This window comes from Podarcis filfolensis (assembly GCF_964270895.1).
Source record: "Podarcis filfolensis genome assembly, chromosome: 10".
Lineage (NCBI taxonomy): Eukaryota > Metazoa > Chordata > Lepidosauria > Squamata > Lacertidae > Podarcis > Podarcis filfolensis.
In genome coordinates this window covers 25,734,599-25,757,928 of record NC_139612.1, presented here as the reverse complement: position 1 = coordinate 25,757,928, position 23,330 = coordinate 25,734,599, and the positions used below count along the sequence as shown (strand labels likewise).

At 39.8% G+C, this 23,330-nt stretch overlaps 2 protein-coding genes across 12 annotated transcripts in view; one reads left to right on the top strand and one right to left on the bottom strand.

Moving 5' to 3' along the window:
- Positions 1-23,330, top strand: part of LOC310743925 (uncharacterized protein) — a 797,205-nt gene that overhangs the window by 417,109 nt on the left and 356,766 nt on the right. The window lies entirely within an intron of this gene.
- CNTN1 (contactin 1) overlaps positions 1-23,330 on the bottom strand; it is a 163,240-nt gene that overhangs the window by 16,236 nt on the left and 123,674 nt on the right. For all 10 annotated transcript variants that reach the window (XM_083574433.1, XM_083574437.1, XM_083574430.1 and 7 more), the window contains 11 exons: positions 21,387-21,593; positions 20,723-20,819; positions 18,048-18,229; positions 17,523-17,647; positions 15,542-15,659; positions 14,662-14,812; positions 13,181-13,308; positions 11,498-11,673; positions 6,186-6,306; positions 4,223-4,381; positions 2,686-2,835 (listed from right to left, as the gene is read on the bottom strand). In XM_083574433.1, the coding sequence (XP_083430559.1) occupies positions 2,686-2,835; positions 4,223-4,381; positions 6,186-6,306; positions 11,498-11,673; positions 13,181-13,308; positions 14,662-14,812; positions 15,542-15,659; positions 17,523-17,647; positions 18,048-18,229; positions 20,723-20,819; positions 21,387-21,593 (1,614 nt within the window). The remainder of the gene's footprint in view (positions 1-2,685; positions 2,836-4,222; positions 4,382-6,185; positions 6,307-11,497; positions 11,674-13,180; positions 13,309-14,661; positions 14,813-15,541; positions 15,660-17,522; positions 17,648-18,047; positions 18,230-20,722; positions 20,820-21,386; positions 21,594-23,330) is intronic.

Sequence of the window (23,330 nt, the reverse complement as noted above, 5' to 3'; positions counted from 1 at the left end):
TTCAGAAGATTTATTGCTCTCACCTCAGTAGTTTGTACTCATATACTTTAAGCACAAACTTAAAATTTACATCCACGAGTAGCTTATGGTAATAAAACTACACAACTCAGAGTGTTAAAGAATATTCATAATTGCATTTATAATACTTAAACTGAAGTGCTAACAAGGACTGGTACATTTTCTCTATTATTTTACTTAATTCCCTCACTTGTCATATTTCCTCCTTTCTGCCATTCTCCAAACTATCAGAAGTACTTCTTTGGGAATCAGTTCATCTTCCAAGTTTATACACTATATTTTAGACCTAAGCTCTTTTATTAAAACAACTGCTGAAAAAGGAAGTGTCAGCTACACTAGTCCTGTTTATTTGTTTAGATTTTGTTTTAGCTGGAAATACTTTTTCATTGAGGTTTACTTTCCTCTTTCAGTTGGCTTTCCTAGCTAATGCTTCCTTCATCCTTAAAACAGTGCCAGTTTCAACAGGGTACTGCCAGTTGTGGCTCTTTAGCAGTACAAATGCTTCACATTTATACTCCTGATATGCATTCATTCAAGACAATGGCCCAATATCTGGGCTGAAAGGCCAGCACAAAAGGATAATCTACTACTAATTTGCTGAAGAATGACATGCAGGCTTTTCTGTGCATTTCTGCAGTGACATATGACTTCCCAGAGAAATGCTGTTATCTCCTGCATACAGTCAAAGCAGCATGCATTATCTTCAACAATAAGGACAGAGCTAATTCTTCATGTAGAAGACACAGTTAAATAATATGTGTGTTGAAGACCAAAGATTATGCACAACTGTGCACTGAGATCTAACATTAAGCATTTAGACAAAGCAGAATGTGTGCTATGGAGGATAAGGTCATGCCTTTGATACTGTTTTGAGAGCTTTCACTCATTTGTAAACCAGCATTATCTAGTACAACATGCAAAAACACTTTGGCATGTTTTCTTATGATCATAATGCAGAATTTGGTTAGTCCCCCCCCCCCATATTGTTGCACTGCCAAGCCAAGGCATATGCACCAACACACAACAACAGCTGCATTATGTTGCATTGTGAATATAAAAAGGGGAGATTAAAAACCATCTGAAGAGCTGTTTAGAATAATGCACCTCATCTATGACATCCATTTGCCAAAACTGAGACATCTGCATCTGTAAAGCTAAGATGTTCAGGGTATTAGTACTCTGTGCAGATTAGAGTACAAATGTCTAGCTGTTCAGCATATTACAACTCTAGGAGCTGGTTCAGCCATGCTTGAATATGATGGCTTGCATATGTAAATGATCATTACAAATAATGGATAAGAACGCAAGAACCCTGCTGGATCAGGCCAAAAATCCATCCAAGTCCAGCAACCCGTTCTCATAGTGGCTAACTAGATGTGCACGGGCAAGTCTGCAAGCAGGACCAAGCACAAAACCATTCTCCTCGTTTGTCTTTCCCAGCAGCTGTCATTCAAAAACATAGTGCTTCCAAAACTGGAGGTAGTAGTACAGGGAACAGTCATTCTGCGTGTGACCAAGGCACACACACACTGTTTTCAGTCCCTGAAGGGGGCGTAACAGAGGCGTAATGGAGCAGGCACATAATGGGGTGGGGCAGGCTCTTACACATCACTGATACGTGCAATGACCTGGAAAAAGGGTGGCCAAGGATAGCTTTATTCTCCATAACTTTGCATAGCTCTCTTTTACAGAAATCCAATTTGATGGCCTTCACCACATTGTGTGGTAGTGAATTATGTGTTTATATGCATATCATACCTTACAGCACATTACATTGTCATCCATCAAATGTGGAAAAACCAAGTGATGTTCAGGCAGGTGCTAACAGAAGTTTAATTTCAGTAGGTACTCCTCACTGCTACTTAGTGGGAGGGATGAGGTGGTGGCAAGGTTGGAGCTGGGCAGGTGCATTGCTAGTAACACTTACTGACTCTGCCACTTACTGACTCTGCAATCCCCATTGCTATATGATATGATAGCGCCCAAAATTGTTCCAGAAAAGGTAAGCATTGAGTGCCTCTTGAAAACTTAAGGGAAACGAATGGAAAATATGCTAAAGGAAAATTTAGAAAATTTCCACCTAGAAACAGTGGCTTGGTGTTCATATGGAAATTTTGAGGATGTGGTCTGCTGGGGCTACTATTAGAACAGCTTCTTCTCCACTTTCAAAAACTTCATGATTATGCAAACATTCACCGAATATAAGCACAAATATTTCCCTTCTTCTAAAATATCCTGTGTTTTTAAGTTAAGCACCATCTACATAAAATTAAGTGCTGTAGAAAAGAAAAGAAATAAATATGCTGTTTTGGTATGAGTAAGTGGTGATTTAGACAACCATTTCCCCCCTAACATGCACTGAGTTCTGCAGTCACCACATGGTGGAGTTCAAGTGGGCCTAGTCTGGAAATGTATGTGACTTCAATTGTCTTTATACATTGGACTCCTTTGGGTAACCTCATTCAAAGTGAGTGCTTATTCCGCACCACACAGAAACTGCAAAACATGATGCAGAATGTGAAAAAAAGAATAGTTTACCTGAATCCAAAGAAAACTTGCTCATTTTTGCACCAATTTGATAGTTACCTATTAAGTATTTTATACTACCATACTATTTTGGATTTCAAACTGGTAATTGAATCAGAGATGGCATTAGTGCGTACGTACAAGATCCCTCTGTTCGGATTTTCTGTGATGGCATACTAGGGTCTCCTTTCCCTAAAATATTAGTGGCCATTATCCGAAATTCATATTCCATCCATGGGATTAAATCAATCACCTTGGCTGACTCCACATTTCCATCAACAACTGGAGGGTCTAAATGAAAACAGAAAGATTATTTAATACACAGTGAAAGCAAACAATAGCAGCCAAGGTTGTGATGTTCACATTTCAGTTGCCACATGGACAGCCTCTCTTGTCAGTCCAATTATTTATGAAGAGCCACCAGCCTAGAAAACAAATGCAGTTGGGCTAGATCCCTGAAATGATACCATTCCAATGGTGTAGCCTGTCATATTTTAGAGACCATGGAGACATTTTTATGCAAACATAATTTCTATTCTACTTTCCAAAACACGCACAAGAAAAATAGAAAAGGAGCCACTTGAATCATTCAGCTACAGCTATGTTTTTCCAATCAACATGGACACTAAACTTATTTCAATAACATCAAGTGCATCAACATGATGAAAATGAACATCATATCAAATCAAATCAGGGGCCTCTTGACATATTCCATTGAGATATGTTGGAATTTGTTACATTTTCCAAACATTAAGTTGGGGTCAGTGTGTGCAAATGTGGCTGCCCTGTCAATACAAAACACTGCAATTACCATTGTGTGAACATGGTTTCTAAATGTATGTTACTGTATACTTATGCAGTGATTGCCATTGTGTCTGCAGAGGTATTCACCAGTGCCCACAGGGTTCCCTTCCCTCCTTCTGGTGAAATTAGGCTTGTAAGTAGCATCATATTGTAGCTAAAAGACCAGGTTGTAGCCATAGCATGTCCTTGGCTACAGTGGGTGTGGTGTGCCCACAACACTCTCACTGGTTTGCAATTATACCCATGGACACCAAAAGGTTTCTGACCCCTACCCTAATATCACATTGACAGGAGTCCATGACCCTGAGGCATTCTACCCTTAAACACATTATATCATTTTTATAACAATACCTTTAGTATAGAAGAGCAAGAGACAGAAAGAGAGAGACAGACAGACAGAACATTTTCAGTATTGCCCCCACTTTTTGTTCCTGAATTAGATATAGTTTCAAAAGATACTATGACTGCCTGCCAAGATGTAGAGCAACAACATTGACTTAATGGTTGAGACGTGACTTATTAAAGGTTCCTCTAATTTTGCAGTATCAGGTCAGAACTGATTTCTGAGAGGAAATAGGGAGATTGTATTCTGCACAGAAGGTAAAATTCCACATCATTCTGTTGCTGAACTCCCTGCCTTTGCTAAACACCAGGATGCATATATATTAATGCACAAAATGGAGCACAATTTAAAACCTAGAGACCATGACTGTGAAAGTGATGCAGGCAAGTGTGTTACAGCACTACTTTAACTGCACCATATGTTTTTCTCTCTTTCACACCAACCATTAAACAGCTTCTGTATTTTTTTTAGTAATGTGTACCTACATTCAGTCTGGTAGGTATAGGTTAATCTTTCTAATATTACTCTTACCTGTTTTGGCATCCTTCCAGTACTCAGAAAGAAAATTCCTTGACTGGATAGTGTAATTTGAAATAGGACTATGATTGTCTGTCCCACGGCTCCAAGTAAGAACTACAGATGTGTTTCTAATATCTTCCACTTTGAGTCCTCCTGGGGGGCCTGGAGGTCCTGAAAAACATTTCCATGAAAGATAATGACATGACCTAATCTAATATTGAATAGATAGGTATCAACAAAATAAAAATTTTAAAGAAATGAATTGCACCCTCTTCAAGCTTTGCAATAAATGTTCCACTGAGAGTTTTGTACAGAAATTCAGGGGTTGTTGCACATCTAAGGACCCAGTAACTAATACAATAAGCCTAATTAATAAAATTAGTTAAAACTCTTGAGAGTCCCATGGACTGCAAGAAGATCAAACCTATCCATTCTGAAGGAAATCAGCCCTGAGTGCTCACTGGAAAGACAGATCCTGAAGCTGAGACTCCAATACTTTGGCCACCTCATGAGAAGAGAAGACTCCCTGGAAAAGACCCTGATCTTGGGAAAGATGGATAGCACAAGGAGAAGGGGACGACAGAGGACAAGATGGTTGGACAGTGTTCTCAAAGCTACCAGCATGAGTTTGACCAAACTGCGGGAGGCAGTGGAAGACAGGAGTGCCTGGCATGCTCTGGTCCATGGGGTCACGAAGAGTTGGACACGACTAGACGACTAAACCACAACAATTAATAAAATTAGGGATGTTGTGGGACTTGATCTGAGCCTGGTCTAACTGTGAACTCCCAGAGCTCTTAAATAGCTGAGCAGCACAACTCTGGGACCTCTGATGGACTCTGCAGTATATCAGACTTACGGAAAGGGAAGAGGAAGGACACAGAAAAATGTTCTTCCTCCCTGATGCCTTCTTGGCTGGAACCACTGCACAATTTGAATCAGGATAACTAAAGAGGGAGAAGACCCTTTCATTTTCTAAGCCACTTGGATGGGCTCAAGAAAGAAAATGACCTGATTTTATCCAGAAAGAAATTTGCTCATTTCCTTATGAATCCAGGGGGAAATTGGATTCTCAAGGGGCTAGAGCAGCTCCCCTATGAAGAAAGTCCATTTGGGCTCTTCATCTTAGAAAAAGAGCAAGTAACAGAGAGATATATTAGTGTATAAGATGGTGGATTAAGTGGAGAAAGAACATTTTTTTCTCCCTATCTCATAACACTAGACTTGGGGCCAGCCAATGCAGCTAAACACTGGAAGATTTAAGACAGACAAAAGAATGTACTTTACACAGTGCACAGCTTAACTATGGAATGTGCTCCCACAAAATGGAGTGAAGGCCACCAACCTGGATAGCTTAGGAAAATTCACGAAGGTTAAGGCTTTCAATGGCTACTAGCCAGGATGGCACCCTCCATACTCGGAGGCAGTTTGAACACCAATTTTGGGTATCACTACTGGGGAGAGTGCTGTTGTACTTAGGTCCTGCTTTCAGGTTTCCCTCAAGCATGTAGTTGACCTGCTGTGAGATCCAAACAGGATGCTTGACTAGACTGACCTGATGCAACAGTTCTTTTCTTAAGCTTTTAGGAGATCTCACTCATGCCCAAATAAAGCTGCAGGGCTCAAATTAAATGAAGATTGCCAAGGGGTGTAAAACCTTTATTCGCTCTAGTATGTTTTGAAAGATAGGCTTGAATTTCAAGAATAGGGTTCTCACCAGTGCTCCTCTGGTTCCTCTATGTTGTCAGGACACATTTAAATCCCTGTAATGTCCCAAATAAAGTTGTGCCCTGGTGTGAATTTGCTCTAGAGGCCATTCTGAGGGAGAAGACAGCCTTCCCCTTTTGGCGGCCACTATTTTAATAATAATTCTTTCTGAAATAGGGTGGAAATCCATGTCACACTATGATGACAGTTTCATCAGTGCAAGTAGTTGACTCTGGCCCATAAATTTTATATTTAAACAAAAAATTACCTCTCACAACAAGATCAGCTGAAGCTGTAGCATTATCAACAATTGACTGAGCAACGCATGTATATCTTCCAGCATGCCGTAGTTGGGCATTTTTTACTATAAGTTCACCGTTGTTTTTTATCTATGGAAGAGAGGAACAACAGAAGTAAGTAATCCTCCACTGAACTCATATTTTATGTTTACAGTTTAGTGACCTAAAATTATGTGCAATCAGTGCCCACGTACTGGAAAAAAATACAGAAAATGATTACATTACCTGCCACAGACTTGTCTGCAGCACTGGAAAAAACCATAAATATATGCATCATAGAATCATAGAGTTGGAAGTTACCATGAAGGTCATACAGACCAACCCTCTGCAATGCAGGAATCCTTTGTCCAACAAGGGTCTCAAACCCACAACCCTGAGATTAAGAACCTCATGCTCTGCTGACTGAGCTGTATTTTAAAACATGCATGAAAGATTTTACTGTCTAATGTAGGTGTTGACTGATGTTCAGAACATAATTCCATTTCATAATGTTTTTTAAAAAAACCTTCTAAAATGATTTGCTTATAATCCCCTTTCTTTATAGGTTTCCTATTTTTCAGAATTCAATGTTTGAATACAGTGGTACCTCGGGTTAAGAACTTAATTCATTCTGGAGGTCCGTTCTTAACCTGAAACTGTTCTTAACCTGAAGTACCACTTTAGCTAATGGGGCCTCCCTCTGCCACCATGCCGCTGCCTCATGATTTCTGTTCTCATCCTGAAGCAAAGTTCTTAACCTGAGGTACTATTTCTGGGTTAGCGGAGTCTGTAACCTGAAGGTGTCTGTAACCCGAGGTACCACTGTATTTGTCATACCATGGAATGGGTGTCAGTTTCGGTTCTCTCAGTTTCTTGTTTACCCAATCTTAAATTTAGTTCTCCCCACATTTTGCAGCAATTCTTTTTGAAAAAATCCTTCAAAACCCCAGTCAAACTGTGCTTGCTGAGGTCATAACTTGTATGATTGACACAAGCACTCCTACGTGTCCTTTCTATTGATTACAGTCAAGACAGATCTCTGGGACTGAAGCTTCAAGAACAGCCTCTAGAACATAAGTGATGTGCCACTTGGGCAGAGTCTGAGCAACCACCTTTTACAGCCTACAGTATGGTTGTGATGGTGGAAAAGTAATACTCTTTTACTACCAGTACATCCACGTAGCATAGATCAATAGAAGAGTTTCAATTTGATGAAGACCTGTATGTAGAAACCCCAAAGGTTGATGATAATAAACTCTCAGTAAACCAGTGCAATTTATTTGCTAAGCATTTTATGGCCATATTTTGTTCACTTGTTTCTATTTGAAGTTGAAAGTGCTGCCTTTACTTATAAATATCTAAATAACCTGGTCAGAGGTATCCGAACAAACACCCTGCCTATTCTCTAAGACAGAGGTCACAAACATGGTGCCCTCTAGGTATTTTGGACTACAACTTCTGTTAGTTCCAGCCAGCATGGCCAATAGTCAAGGATTAGGGGAGTTGTAATTCATAACATGTGGAAGGCACCATGTTGGCTACCCCTGTTTTAAAGCTAATGTTAGAAGCCTGGACCAGATTCCCCTGCTTTGAGAGGTAAGGCAGATGCCATCCAGGGCTTTTTCTATGGTGGCATCCAGCCCATGAAACACACTCTCTACAAATATTCAGGTCATGTTGGCTTAGTTAGTCCAAACTGTTTTATTTTACCAGGCATTTCAGAGAGGCTTGCTTGTTGCTCTTTATTGTTTATTGTTGTTTTTGTTCTTTATATATATGAATTTTATAGGGCCTTTTAAAAACTACATTTGATTTTTCTTTTTAATGGATTTTATACATTGTATGGCACCTGTAGCTTGATAATTAAAAATATAATGATTGATAATTGAACATACAGCAGAATATAAATGTTTTAAATAAACAATACAACCTGCAACCTTGCCCTGCAATGCAGGGAATTCAAGAACATGAGTTACTTCGAATCAGACTGATTTTTAAGCTCTGTTTTATGCAGAGCTGTGTTTTTCTATGTAATGTGTTTGTAGTTGTATTAAAAAAATATCAATCATTACATTTAGTATCATATTCTATTTGGGTAGTTCACTGTCTAAAATAAAAAGTTATATCCTCAGGCCTAACTGAGTCCAATGACAAGCAATTAAAATCTAAGCCCAATTTCATCACTGTAAGCTGAAGGCAAGTTTCTTTATAAATCTACTTTGCAGTTTATTAAGAAAATGTACTGAGATCAATTAACTGAGTTAAACATGTGTTCCTCTTTTAAAGTATTTCCATAAACTCCTCAATCACCCTCTTGAAATATATCTAGAGCACTTTCATATGTGGTAAAATGTAACAAGAGAGTAACAGCTGGATTCATATCATACCATCTTGAAGTGGTTAACATTTTACTGTCTTAATTCCCTTAATTCAATCCAGGTTGCTCATTCTATCCAGTATTGATTGGGGAGTCAGGAAGATAAGAACTCTTGAGCGGTGACTAAGAAACATTCACTGATGCTTGTTCACTAAGCCATTAGAAAATAATATAAAGGAGTTGTCTTACAGGGTAGCAATAATATTTTGAGAGTTTTGGTTAATTAGTCTTGAAGGAAGCCAACCAATTTGCAAATAAAAATATTTTCCTGTACTGAAAACTGTATTTTACAGCATGTTTTTGAGGGAGGGGGGGGTCATTTAGTCAAATATTTAATGCCAGATTCTCAGCAATAAAGATTTGTTTTAATGCATGCTGGAAAGAACTATACAAGGCACAATTATATGAATGTTGCCTTCAGTTGGATGCACCAATAAAGCATAGGGAAGACCCAATGCATCCCATATGGATATTGTTCATCTCTGTTTCACACACTGAGATTCTGTTAATTATTAGGAAAATGGGACCCATCATATCATGTTGCCAGTTTGAACCAATATAACTAAAAAATCCTTCAGCTGCACGTTGTTCAATATTTGCTTTACACTTTGTCTAAAATACTGAATTGACTGATGGAAATAATATGTAGCAGATACATTTGGTGTTGAAGCTCTGCAGCAGCACATTTGAGGGAAGAAAACATGCAATAATCTTCATATCTAGATGGTACCAGTTTGCATATGAAATCTCTATGGAATCAAACATTTAGCGGTTTGTAATCAAGCTTTCCAGTGCTCCATGGGAACATTGGTTCTCTAGAATAAAGCTTACAAAGCAAATAATGAGCATGGTCAGCAGCAAGTTTAAGCCTCAGCATAGAAAAGCATGCCCAGCTATGTTTTTACTGAAAACCTCAGCTTGGCTGGGTTACAAACTACAGGAAGAACTGAATCATGAACTGGAAATTTTGATGGCAGCTTTCAGATATGTTCCAAGTATACAAGCAATTTAGCACTCAGAATGCTCATCAAAGTTTTAAAGACCTACATTTAAAAAACAAACTACCAAAGCTGCTACTTTAAAATTGTGCAATTTATACACAAGAAGCTAATGTTTTCTTTTCTTATCTCTGACAATAGATGTTTTAGGCATGTCTTGCAGATTAGCAGGGAGTCTAGCGGCTGAGTCACTGCTGTTTCTTGACAACTGAAAGTATGCCACTTAGCAGCAATTGCTTTTCAAAACAATAAAGACCAAATAACGCAAACAACTGACACTATTTTAGATGGTCACCTGTGTTTCTAATGGATGCAAATTAGTTTTAAGTTTCACTGTTGACTTTATGAAGTGAATACATAGATCAGTGCAACTATCTTAAACCCTCCCCCCATTAATTCCCCATATTCCTTACTTGAATATTAATATTATTGCAGCTACCAGAAAAAAGGATAATTGTGAACCACAACAAAGTCTGCCAAATATCTGGTATGCGTCATAAAGTTATGACACAAAATAGCCAACAGATATTTAATGTTATGATACTTAGTTGCTTAATCTTTTTGTCTCTATGGTAATCTTCAGTCTGATACTTTGATGCAACAGATTAATCTGCCCGTGATTTCTGTTCCCATCCCTAACTGGGAACAGTAAACCTTATGCAAAGCTGCCATCTGGTGACCAGAGCCTGTAACTCCAAGACAGGGGGAAAGGGCTGTTGAAAAGAGAGAATTGTTATGGGTGGGAAGGACAAATTGGCAGCTGCTGAAAACCAGCTTTAAAACTACCAAGAGTGTTTGTCCAGAACTAAATATGGGCTGTAGGGATGTTGTTGTTTTTACATGAACTTGCAGGTGGTATGCTAGGATGATACACCGCCCCCCATTATTGCCACTATTCATGGGATTTGGAATGGGATACAAGAAACCGTGTCTTTATCGTATCACCTTCAACTCTGTCAGGATAGAACTATACACCATGAGGCAACTCATTGGAATGTTAATGGAAAGTAGAACCATTTGCAAGAAAGAATCATAGACAGGGAGTGCTTCAGCCTTCACACATGAACTAGTTCTCCCTTGAAAATGACGGTACCTATTTAATCTAGCCACACCTTCCAAGTTGGGCTCCAAGGTGGCCTGTGTAGCAAATGGGGGCCTTGTATCACATATATTAAATCAGAAATTATTGGGCAAAATAAGTCTTAAGATGTTGTGAATTTACTCATGCAACATTACTATTTTAATGAATAAATGGAAACAAATGGAAGGAGCGTAAGCTCTATGCAATATTACCAAAGAGGGAAAGTTACTGATGGATATCTAAAATAAGCAGGATTTAAAATATCGGAGTATGAGATGGCAAAACAACATTTCTAGGAAGAAGAATGCCACATTTCAGGATAGCTGTGCCCATTTTTCGTACAGGAGAAATCAGTATGACTTATTTTTTAGTATACTACATGGTTAGGATTGTGTTATAGATTATATCATTTACAACTGTGTTCTTTCTCAATTTATATTTTGTTGCTTTTCATAAAAACACAAAATAATAGTTAACTCCCAACAATGAAGGTAAGTGCCAGAGGCAATCACACTTGTAGACATCAGGAGTTAAACTTTTTCATAGTAGGAGCAGTGAAAAGTAGAAATGTCTTGGAATAGCTAATTCTGAAGCCTGAGTTCTGCTATCTTGTCGATAAACAATGCAGTTTCTACAAGATGCAACAATGTCATGTCCCCCTTTAATAGTAAACTCCTAGCTTGAAAAAGTTTACTAGTCCATGGAGGTGGCTTTTCCGCATCCCTTCTAAAATTAGTTCTCTTCCCTGCCCCACTGCCACAAAAAAATGGGGGAAAGAAGAAAATCGAAAAGTTATCACACAAACCATGCCTAATTCTACTGTGATAAAAATGTGCTGTATCTTACCATGATGGCCCTTTCATAATGTTCATTGTCTTTATCAATATCTATTGGATATCCATTGAGAAGCCAAATAAAAGTAAGGTCTAAAGATCGATCGTGCTCGGCGAGACACTGCATGGTAGCATTCCATCCAACTGTGACGTCAACATTGGTTGGTGCTAAAACAATCTTTGTAGCCGCTGTGCAGTTTAGGAGAGAAAGCAGAACATTTGCACGTCAACAAAACAGTAGAAGTGCAACTAAACTTCTGTATCTGAAAACTTCACTATGGATTATTCTCACCATGACAACTGTAGTCCATTTCCAGACCTATTACATCCTGTTTCTGCTGAGGCCTCTCAATTGTAATGAAAAAAGATACTTACGGTGTTTTAGTAATGTTTAATTGGCAGTAAGACACACAGAGTTCTGTAAAACTTACTCCCGTGCAATTGTGCACAGGACTGCAGTCTTAAGATATAGATGATATAGATATAGATATAGATATAGATATAGATATAGATATAGATATATACTACTATAATAATACGTATACAACCCTGCATACAATAGACAAATATTATTATAGGAATAGCAGTAGAACAAAGAGGGATCTAAAACAGAGAGATGGTCCTTTTCCTATGACTTCAATAGAATTCAGAGTGAGTGTGGTGTAATCATAAACATTTGAGTCTAGGATCTGCAAGACTAGGGCTCAAATCTCCATTCAGCCATGAAGCTCACTAGGTGACCATTGTCCAGTCACTAGCCTAAGCTACCTCATAGGGCTGTTGTGGGGATAAAATAAGGGCTATGTAGGCCATCTGGGAAAGAGTTGGAATAAAAATATAATAAAAAGATGTAATCCATGTCAAATCCAGTATGTGCGCCAGAGAGTTTAACTTACAGTCCATGCAGTAAATTATGCCAATGTTGTCATGACCCACAACTTAAGGACCTTACAGTGCATGGCAAAGGTCTCTGATGAGGTTCAGGCTGCTTTCTTGTGGAGAGAACCTCTCAGTGCCTTATTTGGTCAAAGGACACAGCCCTGCCAGTTCTGACTCAGAGAACATAAATCTTTATCTCCCCAACTCACAGACTTCAAAGACCGCAAATTAAGGCAGATACTCCAGTGAACCTACATGTCTTGTGAACCAACATGAAGTCTGAGTTTGCTCTAGCTCCCTGCAGAGACAAGAGCTTCTTCTAGCCACTTTAGGAGGAGAATCTTTCAGGCAACAGGACCCCCTTGGAGCTATCCAAGGTTCTGTTCTTATCTGCCTTTTGCACTGACCCGACTTGCCTTCACTAGACATTGCCTGCTTTCCCTGTGAGCCTCAAGCTCACAAATGTTGCTTTGTTGCGGGTGGAGGAGGGTTAGAGAGAGAGCATGTCTGCCACTCAATCTGTAACAAAAGTATCAGCTCAATTGCAATTTGTGTGAATTGTGTCATTTTTAATTGTGGCACCAATACTGTACAAATCACCTTTTAGAGAAGTTTGATTGCTATCTTGCTCAATACATTATAAATTATACTAAATAAATGCATTCTAAATTATTCTAATTTGACTTAGAAGTATTTATGTTGAACTGATTTGAATAAGACTCAAGGGCAGGCAGTAGTACACTAGCATTATTAAGTTTTTTGATCTGCTTCCATTGTGTCTTCTGATTTTAGTTGATAGGCAATAAACAACATTTACCTGTGGTCAAAAGCGTAGTAGTACTATTAGCTTTTCCTTTGTTATTTTCTACAAAACAGGTATAGTTGCCTGCATCAGCTGCTGTGACATTAATAATTTCCAGACTTCCATCATACCAAATCCGTATCCTATTGAAAGGGAAATTGTTAGGAAACATATAAGAAGAAACAATTTGATCACATGTTTAATTGATCACATATTGGATTTCTTTTTTTAACTAGACTTAAATTAGATTCTTACAATATATAACAACATCACATATAACGTAAAATGGCCTGCTCTAACCCAGAAGTTGGAGTTTAGGCAATACATTCAAAATAACATCCAAATAATGCAATAAGTTTCTGTCCCAGACAACCATTTGTATGGAAAGTGATACATAGCTTGTGTTAACCAATAAGTTTCCATAATGTGAGACTTGACTTAATATGAATGAATCTTGTACCAGTGAGCAGCTACTTTGCTCTTCCTTTTGCATGAGCCAATGAACAAGCCAGGAAATCTTCCACTAACTAATGTTTCCCATTTTGTATGAATCAGAAGCTATGGTTTGAAGTTGACTGGCTCGTTCCAAAGCTGTGTGGATTTTTTCTGGTTTGGATGAAACAGAAAGCTATACTCAGTGGGAAATATTCTGACTTGTTCATTAGTTAAAGTGAAAGGAGGAGTTAACCACAGTTTCCCATGGGGAACATCAATCCACATAACCTATCTGGTTAACATTAACTATGGCCAGTTTAAACTTCAACTTTAGAAATCATAGTTTTAAGCTAAACATTGTTAATACTAACCGTAGTTGGTCAGTTCAGACAATATGACAAGCTTCAGATAACCAAAAGACGAAGCAAATGATTCTGTGCAGAAGGACAGGAGTCCAGCAGGAGGCTGAACATTAGGAAGAAGACAACCCACTTGGAGGTGTCCTCCCTTGAGAAATGACTTTGAACTCCATCGTTATCTTATGGAGTTCAAAATGGAAATGCTGTAAAACCATTTGTAAAACAAACGACTTCCTCTGAGGCTTACACAAGAGCCCCTTTCATGTGCTACTCATGTGAAAGGGCTCCAGGCAATTAAAAAGAAGCAGAGTTACACCACTGGCCCAACCCAACATCATGCCTGTCCTCCTGGCTCCACCCCTGACCACTGCACATTGAGTATCTGGGGAGCTGTCTGTATCTATGGACCTCCAGACCTTTGTTTATTGTGCAAAGGTCATGGGGTGTGGAGGAAGGAGGATGGGTACAGCTGTACTTCCCTTTAATTGCACGGAGTACCTTCATACGACGGGGGGTAATGTGAATCACCAGGCTAAACAGAGTCTTTCATTCTATCCTGCTGGTGCTTCATCGCACCCCCTTTTTAGCTGCAGACAAGCAGCAATGCAGCTTGTCAAATTCCTGGTTGGTCTTTGTAACTGGCTGCACTTGAAATAGTGGATTCATGAGTTGTGCTGGCTGTGCTAACCAAATAATACTGACCGGGTTGAATTTCTAATAATTTCTGTTCCTCTACTCCATATGAGTTTTGGCCTAGGAGCTGCTCTAGGCTTACATTCAATTATAGCTTGACCTCCTTTAGCAGCCAAGACCTCTCTCTTCATGGGGCTGAATTCAAAGGTTGGGGCTAAAACTGCAGGAAAAACACACAAAGATAAATACTTTTAGAAATTATGCTCTCATTTCAGATACTACCAGTGCAATACTACAATGTCTGCTCAGAAGATAGTCCCAATAAGATCAATGTGACTTAATCCCAGATGTATGATTGCTATCTAAATATGATGTTTTGCAGAATTAAGAAGATCTCATCTACCAGGTCTGTCAACTGATTAAAGATGAGTTCAATCATCTGCCTTTTTACCAGATAATCAATTCATGAATCAATTAAATGTAAACGTATTGCATATGAGCAAATCCTCAGTATAGGGTGTTTTTTTTCAGATATCAAAGGCAATATGAATTCAATAAACCAAAACTAGTATTCAGTGGTAGATAGCAAGGCAAGCTAGTCTATTTTTTTTTAACTTTTCCATCCTTCTTATAGTAACACACCAGAACTAAGATATACTTATTTTAACTCACAGCTGTGCAGACTCACTGATTAATCAGCTAGAGTTTTGGTTGGCTACTCTAACCAATGAAGCTGAAGAAAGCTTCACACCTGCATTTATTGCTTTTTAAATTTTATTTCATTCCTTGACAAAATTACCAGGATTACCTACATAATAACACCACAATAAATACTTGAAATATAAATAAATTCAAACATGTAACAACAATAAAAGGTAAACTCACACATTATCTGTTTTATTTACTAGAAATGGTTTCAAATGACACAGAACATGATGTTTTCACTAACCGAGAACTTTCAGCTCAGCATTTGAATAAATCATTCCATGTATATTTTCTGCTACACATTGATACATGCCCTCATCTTCTTTCTTCAGGCTAGAAAATCTCAGATCTCCTTTCCAATACTAAAAGTGAAAGACACAATAAAGATATAATAGGCACAAGGCAGCAGTGATGATTAAAAACTGCCTAAATTCCTTTCTGTTCGAAATAGGGACTGAAAATAAAACTGCCTATATAAAATGCTACTATACAAAACTATGGTGCTACTGCACTTGGAATCCTATCTACAGTTCTGGTCATCACATTAAAAAAGAAGAAAAAAGATATTGTAGAGCTGGAAAAGGTTGAGAAAGAGGGAGTGGTTCCCCCATAAGGAAAGGTTACAATATTTGGAGGATAGTGGAGGATAGAAAGTGGAGAAAGAGAAGTTCTTCTCCTTCAGCCATAATACTAGAACTAGGTACCATCCAATGAACATGAATGTTGGACTATGGAATTTACTCCCAAAAGGTGTAGTCCACCAACTTGGAGGCTCTAAAAGAGACATTAGGCAAAGATAATACTATCAGTGGCTATTAGCCATGATGGTTATGTGATTCTATGATTCTGATGTTGAAAGCAGTATGCCTCTGAATACTAATTGGTGGGGATGACACGGGAAGAGCGTTATTGCACTCAGGTGCTGCTTCTGGGCTTCCCTATGGCACCTGACTGGCCAGTGTGAGAACAGGATGCAGGACTACATGGACCTTTGGCCTGACCCAGCAACACTCTTCTTATGTTCTTAGTTTATGATGGTATTGCTAACCAATGCAGAAACAGTCACTGGATAAACAAAGGATACTCTAATTTCTATGCAAAGGTGAGTCCGTGTGAGCAGTTTGCTGCATGCAAAAGTCCCAATCAGTTTGTGCACATATTAAACTTAGGGAGGATATAATGAACTCTTTCTCCCACTGCGAATATAACTATTTCAGACAATAGAGCTTTCATGAATTCTGTGTTGGACACACACTGGTAAAAGGTAAAGGTAAAGGACCCCTGGATGGTTAAGTCCAGTCAAAGACGACTATGGGGTTGCGGTGCTCATCTCACTTTTAGGCCGAGGGAGCCGGCGTTTGTCCACAGACAGCTTTCCAGGTCAACGGGTAAACTGCTTCTGGTGAAATGGAACACTGTGACAAAGTAGGTGTGCGGTCACCATGGCTTAAATACTTGCAGTCCAAGTGACTGATATCTATTGGTTAATTATACAATAACCTTTGTTATTGAAATAAATATTATTTGATTCCTTTTCCTTTGTAAATTTGGCAGTTGGAAATAATGCCCCAAAGGAAATGAAAACAAAGAGAATTTTCTAAGTTTTTAAAGAACACTCTAGCAGAATTAATTAAATTTCTATACTATCCCACTTCATCCAAAGAAACACAAAAATACATACCATAGTAACAAACAAACAAAAATATTCCCCAGTTTAAAATACTGTTTACTTAGCCAAAGGCCTGGGGAAAGAGAAATGTTTTTGCCTGACACCTAAAGGCATGTAACAAAGGTGCCAAGTGAGCCTCTCTGGGGAGAGCATTCCACAAGTGAGGAGCCACCACAGAAAAGGCCCGTTCTCATGTTGCCATGCTCCGGAACCCTCATTGAGAAGGCACACAAAGAAGGACCTCAAATGATGATTGCTGGGTCTAGGTCATATGGGGAGAGGTGATCTTTGAGCATTCAACAAAACATTCTCACAGCAATCAGGATATTTTTTATTTCTATTGCTCAAAATCAGGATTTGCATGATAATGATGTGTTGTAGTGTTTAATTCAATATAGCATTCCAGTATGTAGACTTTTGTTTAAAAAAAAAGTTTACAAATGTATTTGACACTTGGTAGCATTATTTATCAAAGACCATTCTTGGTTTATTTATGTGCTTTCTACTACCTTGGGGAAAAAAGGTCGACATGAATGTGGGCATAACCTAAGCCTACCGGTATTCCATTTTTCAGCCATCGCATTGTTGGAAGAGGCTTCCCTGCAGCTACACATGGCCAGTGGAATTCACTGCCTATATCTCTCTCTGTATCATTGATGTGCTCAACCCATTCTGGATACGCTGAAAGACAAAGAAAACACAACTCTTGCATTTCATGCATGTTCTAAACCAGTTGCGGGGGAAGGGGGAAGTAGCCAGAATCAAGCTAATTGCAGTTCAAACAAACCACAACCCCCCTCCCCATGTTTGGAGGTAATTATGAATTGTAGTTTGTTTAAAAGTGCATGATTACTCTCTTCTCCTGTGACATGGGGGAGGGGAGCATGCAAACCCAGGGCTTACTATGGCTCATTTGCATAGCAGGAACCAATATATACATATTTATGAACCAACGCTACAACACACATTCTGGAAATAATTGCATGTTTCTGTACAGGTGAAAAGACCATGCAACCTAAAATAAGTCTTAAAAACCCATGTGACCCCTGCAATGCAATTTATGAAGAAGTGTCCCACCTACCTTGAACATAAACTTTTGCTGAATGCTTATCTTTTCCTCTATGATTTTCAGCTTCACATTCATAGGTTCCTTCATCTTCAAACTGAATGTTGTAGATCTTGAGGACTGCACCAGACATGCTTACTTCTGCACTGCTTGGCATGGGTTCAAGATACTTATTCCATCTTATCTCTGGAACAGGGCTTTGAGAAGAAGAAAAATGAGCCTATGTGAATAAAGTTTGGGTGCACTTTGGTGGTCTTTTGTCATTCCTTCCCAAGCCTTCTGCCTCTGCTCTCCCCTTCTACGTACAGAACTACTTCTAGTTCTAAGTTCACTTTCTCATACACCCACACCCAGTTGTTGTTTTTTGTAAATTTATATCTCATCTTTCTTCCACCATGGATTTTAAAGGCTCCTATCCAGGCACAGACCAGTCCAAGACCTGCTTAGCTCCAGCAAGCTGGCTGCATCATCTGCCTTCAGACCATACACCATGAACCAAAAATGGAGAACCTTTGGTTTGGGGATCAAACACAGTTCTTCAGGCCTCTTTGCCTGGCCCATGGGACTCTATCTATCTGTCACCCTCTGAACAACACCCCTCAACAGCAACACCCTCCTTGAGTGTTTTTGTCTGGCTGGAACATGCCCTTGGTAACTTTTTTTTTTTGGTTGGCTGGATGGAGCATAGAGATGCATGTGTGAGTATGAAGTAATTCACCTACTGTACAAAGACAAAATTCGCATAGTTGATCTGCTCAGTTTTGCCTCTGACGCCACATAATGGTGGCACCTGGCTCTCAGAATATTGCTGAAAAGGGAACATGGAGCTTGGGCTGATAAAGCTTCCCCATCCCTACTGTAAAACAACTGAGCCCTTACTTAGCTGTTAATTGACCCTTTACTTAGCTATTCCTCATATCTTCCTCACTCTCTTCACAGTCAATTCCTAATCACTTCCCCAGTCCCACACTGGGAACTACATGGATGGTGAAAAGCAGTCTATATATGGTACTTTATTAATTAAAAAACAACAACACCACCTTGCTTTGTCTGTGAAATGCAGATTGGGCAGACACTTGTGACTTTGGCATTTTGCACAATACTTAGATCATTGTTAAGGTTTGTCAAGCAGAAATGAGTTGCGTATCAAGGCCCTGCACCCCCTCCCTTGATGAATAAAAACATGTGGACACATTTATTTTAGGTTAATGGGCTGAAAAAGGCCACAACTTTTATTGGTTACAGAATGTGAGTGGTATTGGCTTTTGGCGTTGGACCTGAACCGACGATATCTGACTCCTGCCCACCATGTAGGAAGCCTCACAAGGGTTAACCTGTTGATGTGCATGATGTACATCAACTTGGAGCTCCCCCAGGGTCACCGGAAAGCTCATGCCATGGCCCTAGGCTCCACCCAGGCTTCAGACAGGAACCACAACCCCCAGATTCCCTTAACGGAATACCCTTAAAGGGGAGGGGTAGGTGATGACCACAACCACCCCTACCATAAACCAAGCTTTTCCGATGCCTAACTGCCAAACCTTACAAAGTTGTGATGATTTGCTATGAGGTAGGCGAAAACCAAGTGGCTGGTGCCAATCTGCCAAGTGGGAAAATTCCTACCAGGCCCCTTCAACAGGTGACCAACCAAAGTACATAGCAAGTTCAAGGTGTCGAACGCGAGAAGAAAGGGCGGGAGGGCGGGAGATCCGTGGAAGCCAGGAAGCAGGAGGAGGAGCTCTCGGCTGCACGGCCGCTTAAAAGCGGCTAGCCTTGTCCCCCCCCCCCCGCCAGCTGGATTGGCTGTGGTCGTGACGCGTACCGGGACTCCCCAGTGATGAGGGCAGAAAAGTGAGAGGCCTGCGCGCAACCCCGCCCTTCCCTGAAGAGGAGCAGCTTTGTTGAAATACTGTATTGATTATTTCTCACATAAGGGGAACCTGGAGCTCCCTGTTTTGATCAGAACAGCATACAAAAAAAAATAGACTGAACTGTACAAGAGCATAGGAATTAAAGTGTGTGGGTGGGTGAGAGAGAGAGAGAGAGAAAGAAAGAGATAGAGGGAGGGAGGGAGACAGAGAGAGGAAGAAAGGTAATGGCGGCATTGTGGAGTCCAAATCCAAGTGTGGAATTTCAAATCCAAACAGAGGGGCCATTTTTGATTACAGTGGTACCTCAGGTTACATACGCTTCAGGTTACAGACTCCGCTAACCCAGAAATAGTGCTTCAGGTTAAAAACTTTGTTTCAGGGTGAGAACAGAAATCATGCTCCGGTGGTGCGGCAGCATCAGGAGTCCCCATTAGCTAAAGTGGTGCTTCAGGTTAAGAATAGTTTCAGGTTAAGAACGGACCTCCGGAACAAATTAAGTATGTAACCAGAGGTACCACTGTTTTTGCCATTTTTCCCAAGGGCAGTTTTCACCCATGGTTTTGAGTGAAACCATCTTTGGCCCATATCACACTGAAGATCATGTGGATGAGCATGGCTGCCCACCTGAATCTATGTACAAAGTCACTTTGAGTGTAGCAGGGGAAGGGGGAAGTGTCCAAGAAGGGAGCACTTTGACCTCTCAACTGTCAGGTGAAGACACGAGGATTACATCTGACAGTGATTAGGGCTGATAACCCAGGCCCAGTTTAGTCAACACAAACTGTGCCCATGCGTGGAACCAACTTCAAACATACTTACTTTCCAAGTGCAAAACACTCCAGTGTTACATTCTGTCCTAAAAGTGCGTATGTCTCTTTGAAGCTCACTCTGATATCTGGAAGATAGCCTTTTGAACCTAACATGAAGAGAAATGCAAAACTAAAAACCAGTCTGTTGTAATCACAGGCAACCATTTAAAAACATGTTCTACTATATATTTACACCCGAAATACCAGGATGGTATGAACAATTAAACTTACTCTGTGTGGGTTTGACCATCTGCATGGGATTGATGGTTCCAATGTGTTTTTTTAAAGTATAGACATAATTTTTCAACATAATATGCAATATTTGGTTTACGTAAAAGAAGCATAAAGGAGTGTTGTGTAAGCTCTCTGATCAATCCCTTAATTGTGCAAAGCCTTGCCTTGTTGTGGGGTGAAGTTTTTCAGCAAACTCCACACCATGTCCCAGTTGTAATGTGATGCTTCAGAAAACACTAGTTGTATCTAGCAGTGTAATGCCACGAGAACAGCAAAGCCAGCCACAAATGGCAATGCCTTGGAAGGAACTATACCAAATACATCTGTTTGTGTATTAGTTTCGATTGCACATAGCCAAAAAAGTTTACTGCACTAAGAATGTAATTGAAAAATAAACAACAGACAAACTGATGTACCTAATATTCTGGATAAATACTTACGATCTGCTTGAGGAATGAGTGGAATAAAACTGCTGAATACACTCTTAGTGATTGAGTTGCTGGTCACAAAGCAAGAGTAGTTGCCTTTATCTGATGCTTCAACTTTAGCAATGTAGAGATTGCCATTTGTCTGTGAGACATACCGCCGTTTATCCAAAGTAATGAATTCTGGGAAATCATTCAGAACCCAGCGGTAACTCAGATCATCTGGAAAGGAAGGGAAAGTTTTTGTTGACATTTATAAAAGGATCAGGTGTGTGCAATTCTAGAAAGAATTTGTGCAAATACATGAATATAATGAGTTGCCTGACATGAGGTTAAATGGTTCTTATAGTCATTACTATTGAATTTGACTGACCAAAATTCTCCAGCGTATCAGTTAGAGGTCTTGCCCTGATTTCCTAATATACTTTTAACCAGAGATGCTAGTGAATTGCACCTAGAACCTTAAAAGTGCACTGCCACTGAGCTATTACTTTGCTGTATCTTGTAACATAGGAAGATGCCTTATATATTGAATTAGAAGACTGTTTAGCTCAGTACTGGAAGTGGCTTTCTAGAGTTACAGAGAATGGGGTTTTCCAACCTTAGTCGGGAAAAGCTAGGAATTGAATACGGTGGCTTCTGAAAGTAAAGCATGCGTTCTGTCACTGATCTTAGGGCATTTCCCTATGCAAAATGAACGTTTCAGTGACTTTTTGGCCAAAGTTATGAAGCTTTCTTTGGGGCAAAATTGAAAATAAGAAGACCTTTTTGAGCTATTGGCAAAAGCGACATAGGTTGCCATACATTTCCCCAGATATTTTGCCAATTTCAACAACTTCTGACTGCAGTATTCCAGGTCTGTCCCAGGATGTAAGGTTTTCAGGGACATGTTAAAGGGTTAAAAAGACATTAAGAATCAGTGAGTGTAGAAAAAAAAAACCCCAATGAGGGCTGCTCAGAACTTGAAAGATGGCTTTGAAGCACTTCATTATTTTACACCAAAATCTTCTGGGCTGAAAAGTTGTTCTAGCTTAAAAGGGGAAGGAGAAAGTCCTAATGAGCTGGCCTCTAGCTATCTGGTAGCTGGATTCTGCAACTTACAACCTATTTTATCTGTTATATTATTTAACTAACACATTGCTGTCCTGCCTTCAATGCTGTTCACCTTGGTAGAGTTCTGAATACACCCTTGCTTATTTCCCTAAATCAGGAGTGGGGATCCTGTGATCCTCGAGATGTTAGGGGTCATTAGGAAAGGGTTTGGAAAACTAAACTGCCAATACCATAGTGTCAGTGTACATATCTGTGGCTAGAGCACACTTACTGTCCTGGTCATATCACAAGCTGCTTATACTTTACAGAGCATCTCATCCTTTCTACTGGCCTGACTCTTTGCTGAAAGCAGGACCTGAGCACAACAGCACTCTCCCCACTTGTGATTCCCAACAACTATCACTCAGAGGCATACACTGCACCCAACAATGGAAATGGGCAGGATCTTGCTTCCTGGCAGACAGTATCTGTGGCTGCTGGAAATAGTTATTGCAAGTTCCCCTTCTGGTTGCTTAGAGGAGAACATTAACCCAGTTGGAAGCTGTAACGCAGTAGGACAATCCTGAAGTGCACATGGCCAAAGCTTTCGTTGGGTGCGCAGGGAATAGTGCTAATAGCTTGCCTCTACTCTCCGCCAAATGGCAAGATTGCTGGCTGTCACACCAGAGCCACCCGCTCCACACTTCAACTACCTACCATTCCTCCCATCCGATTAGTTCAAATATACTTCCACTCAGGCTTTGTGCTGGCTTTATGCTAGGAGATGGCACAGTAAGCGCTCCAATTATGCCTGAAGCATGCTTGCCATTTGTGGGAATGTAAGCGCAAAAGTTCACCCAGCTTTATCAGCGAAAGCTTTTTAACAGCAACCAGATGCAGCCGCTCTTTAATCTGAAGAGAACCAAC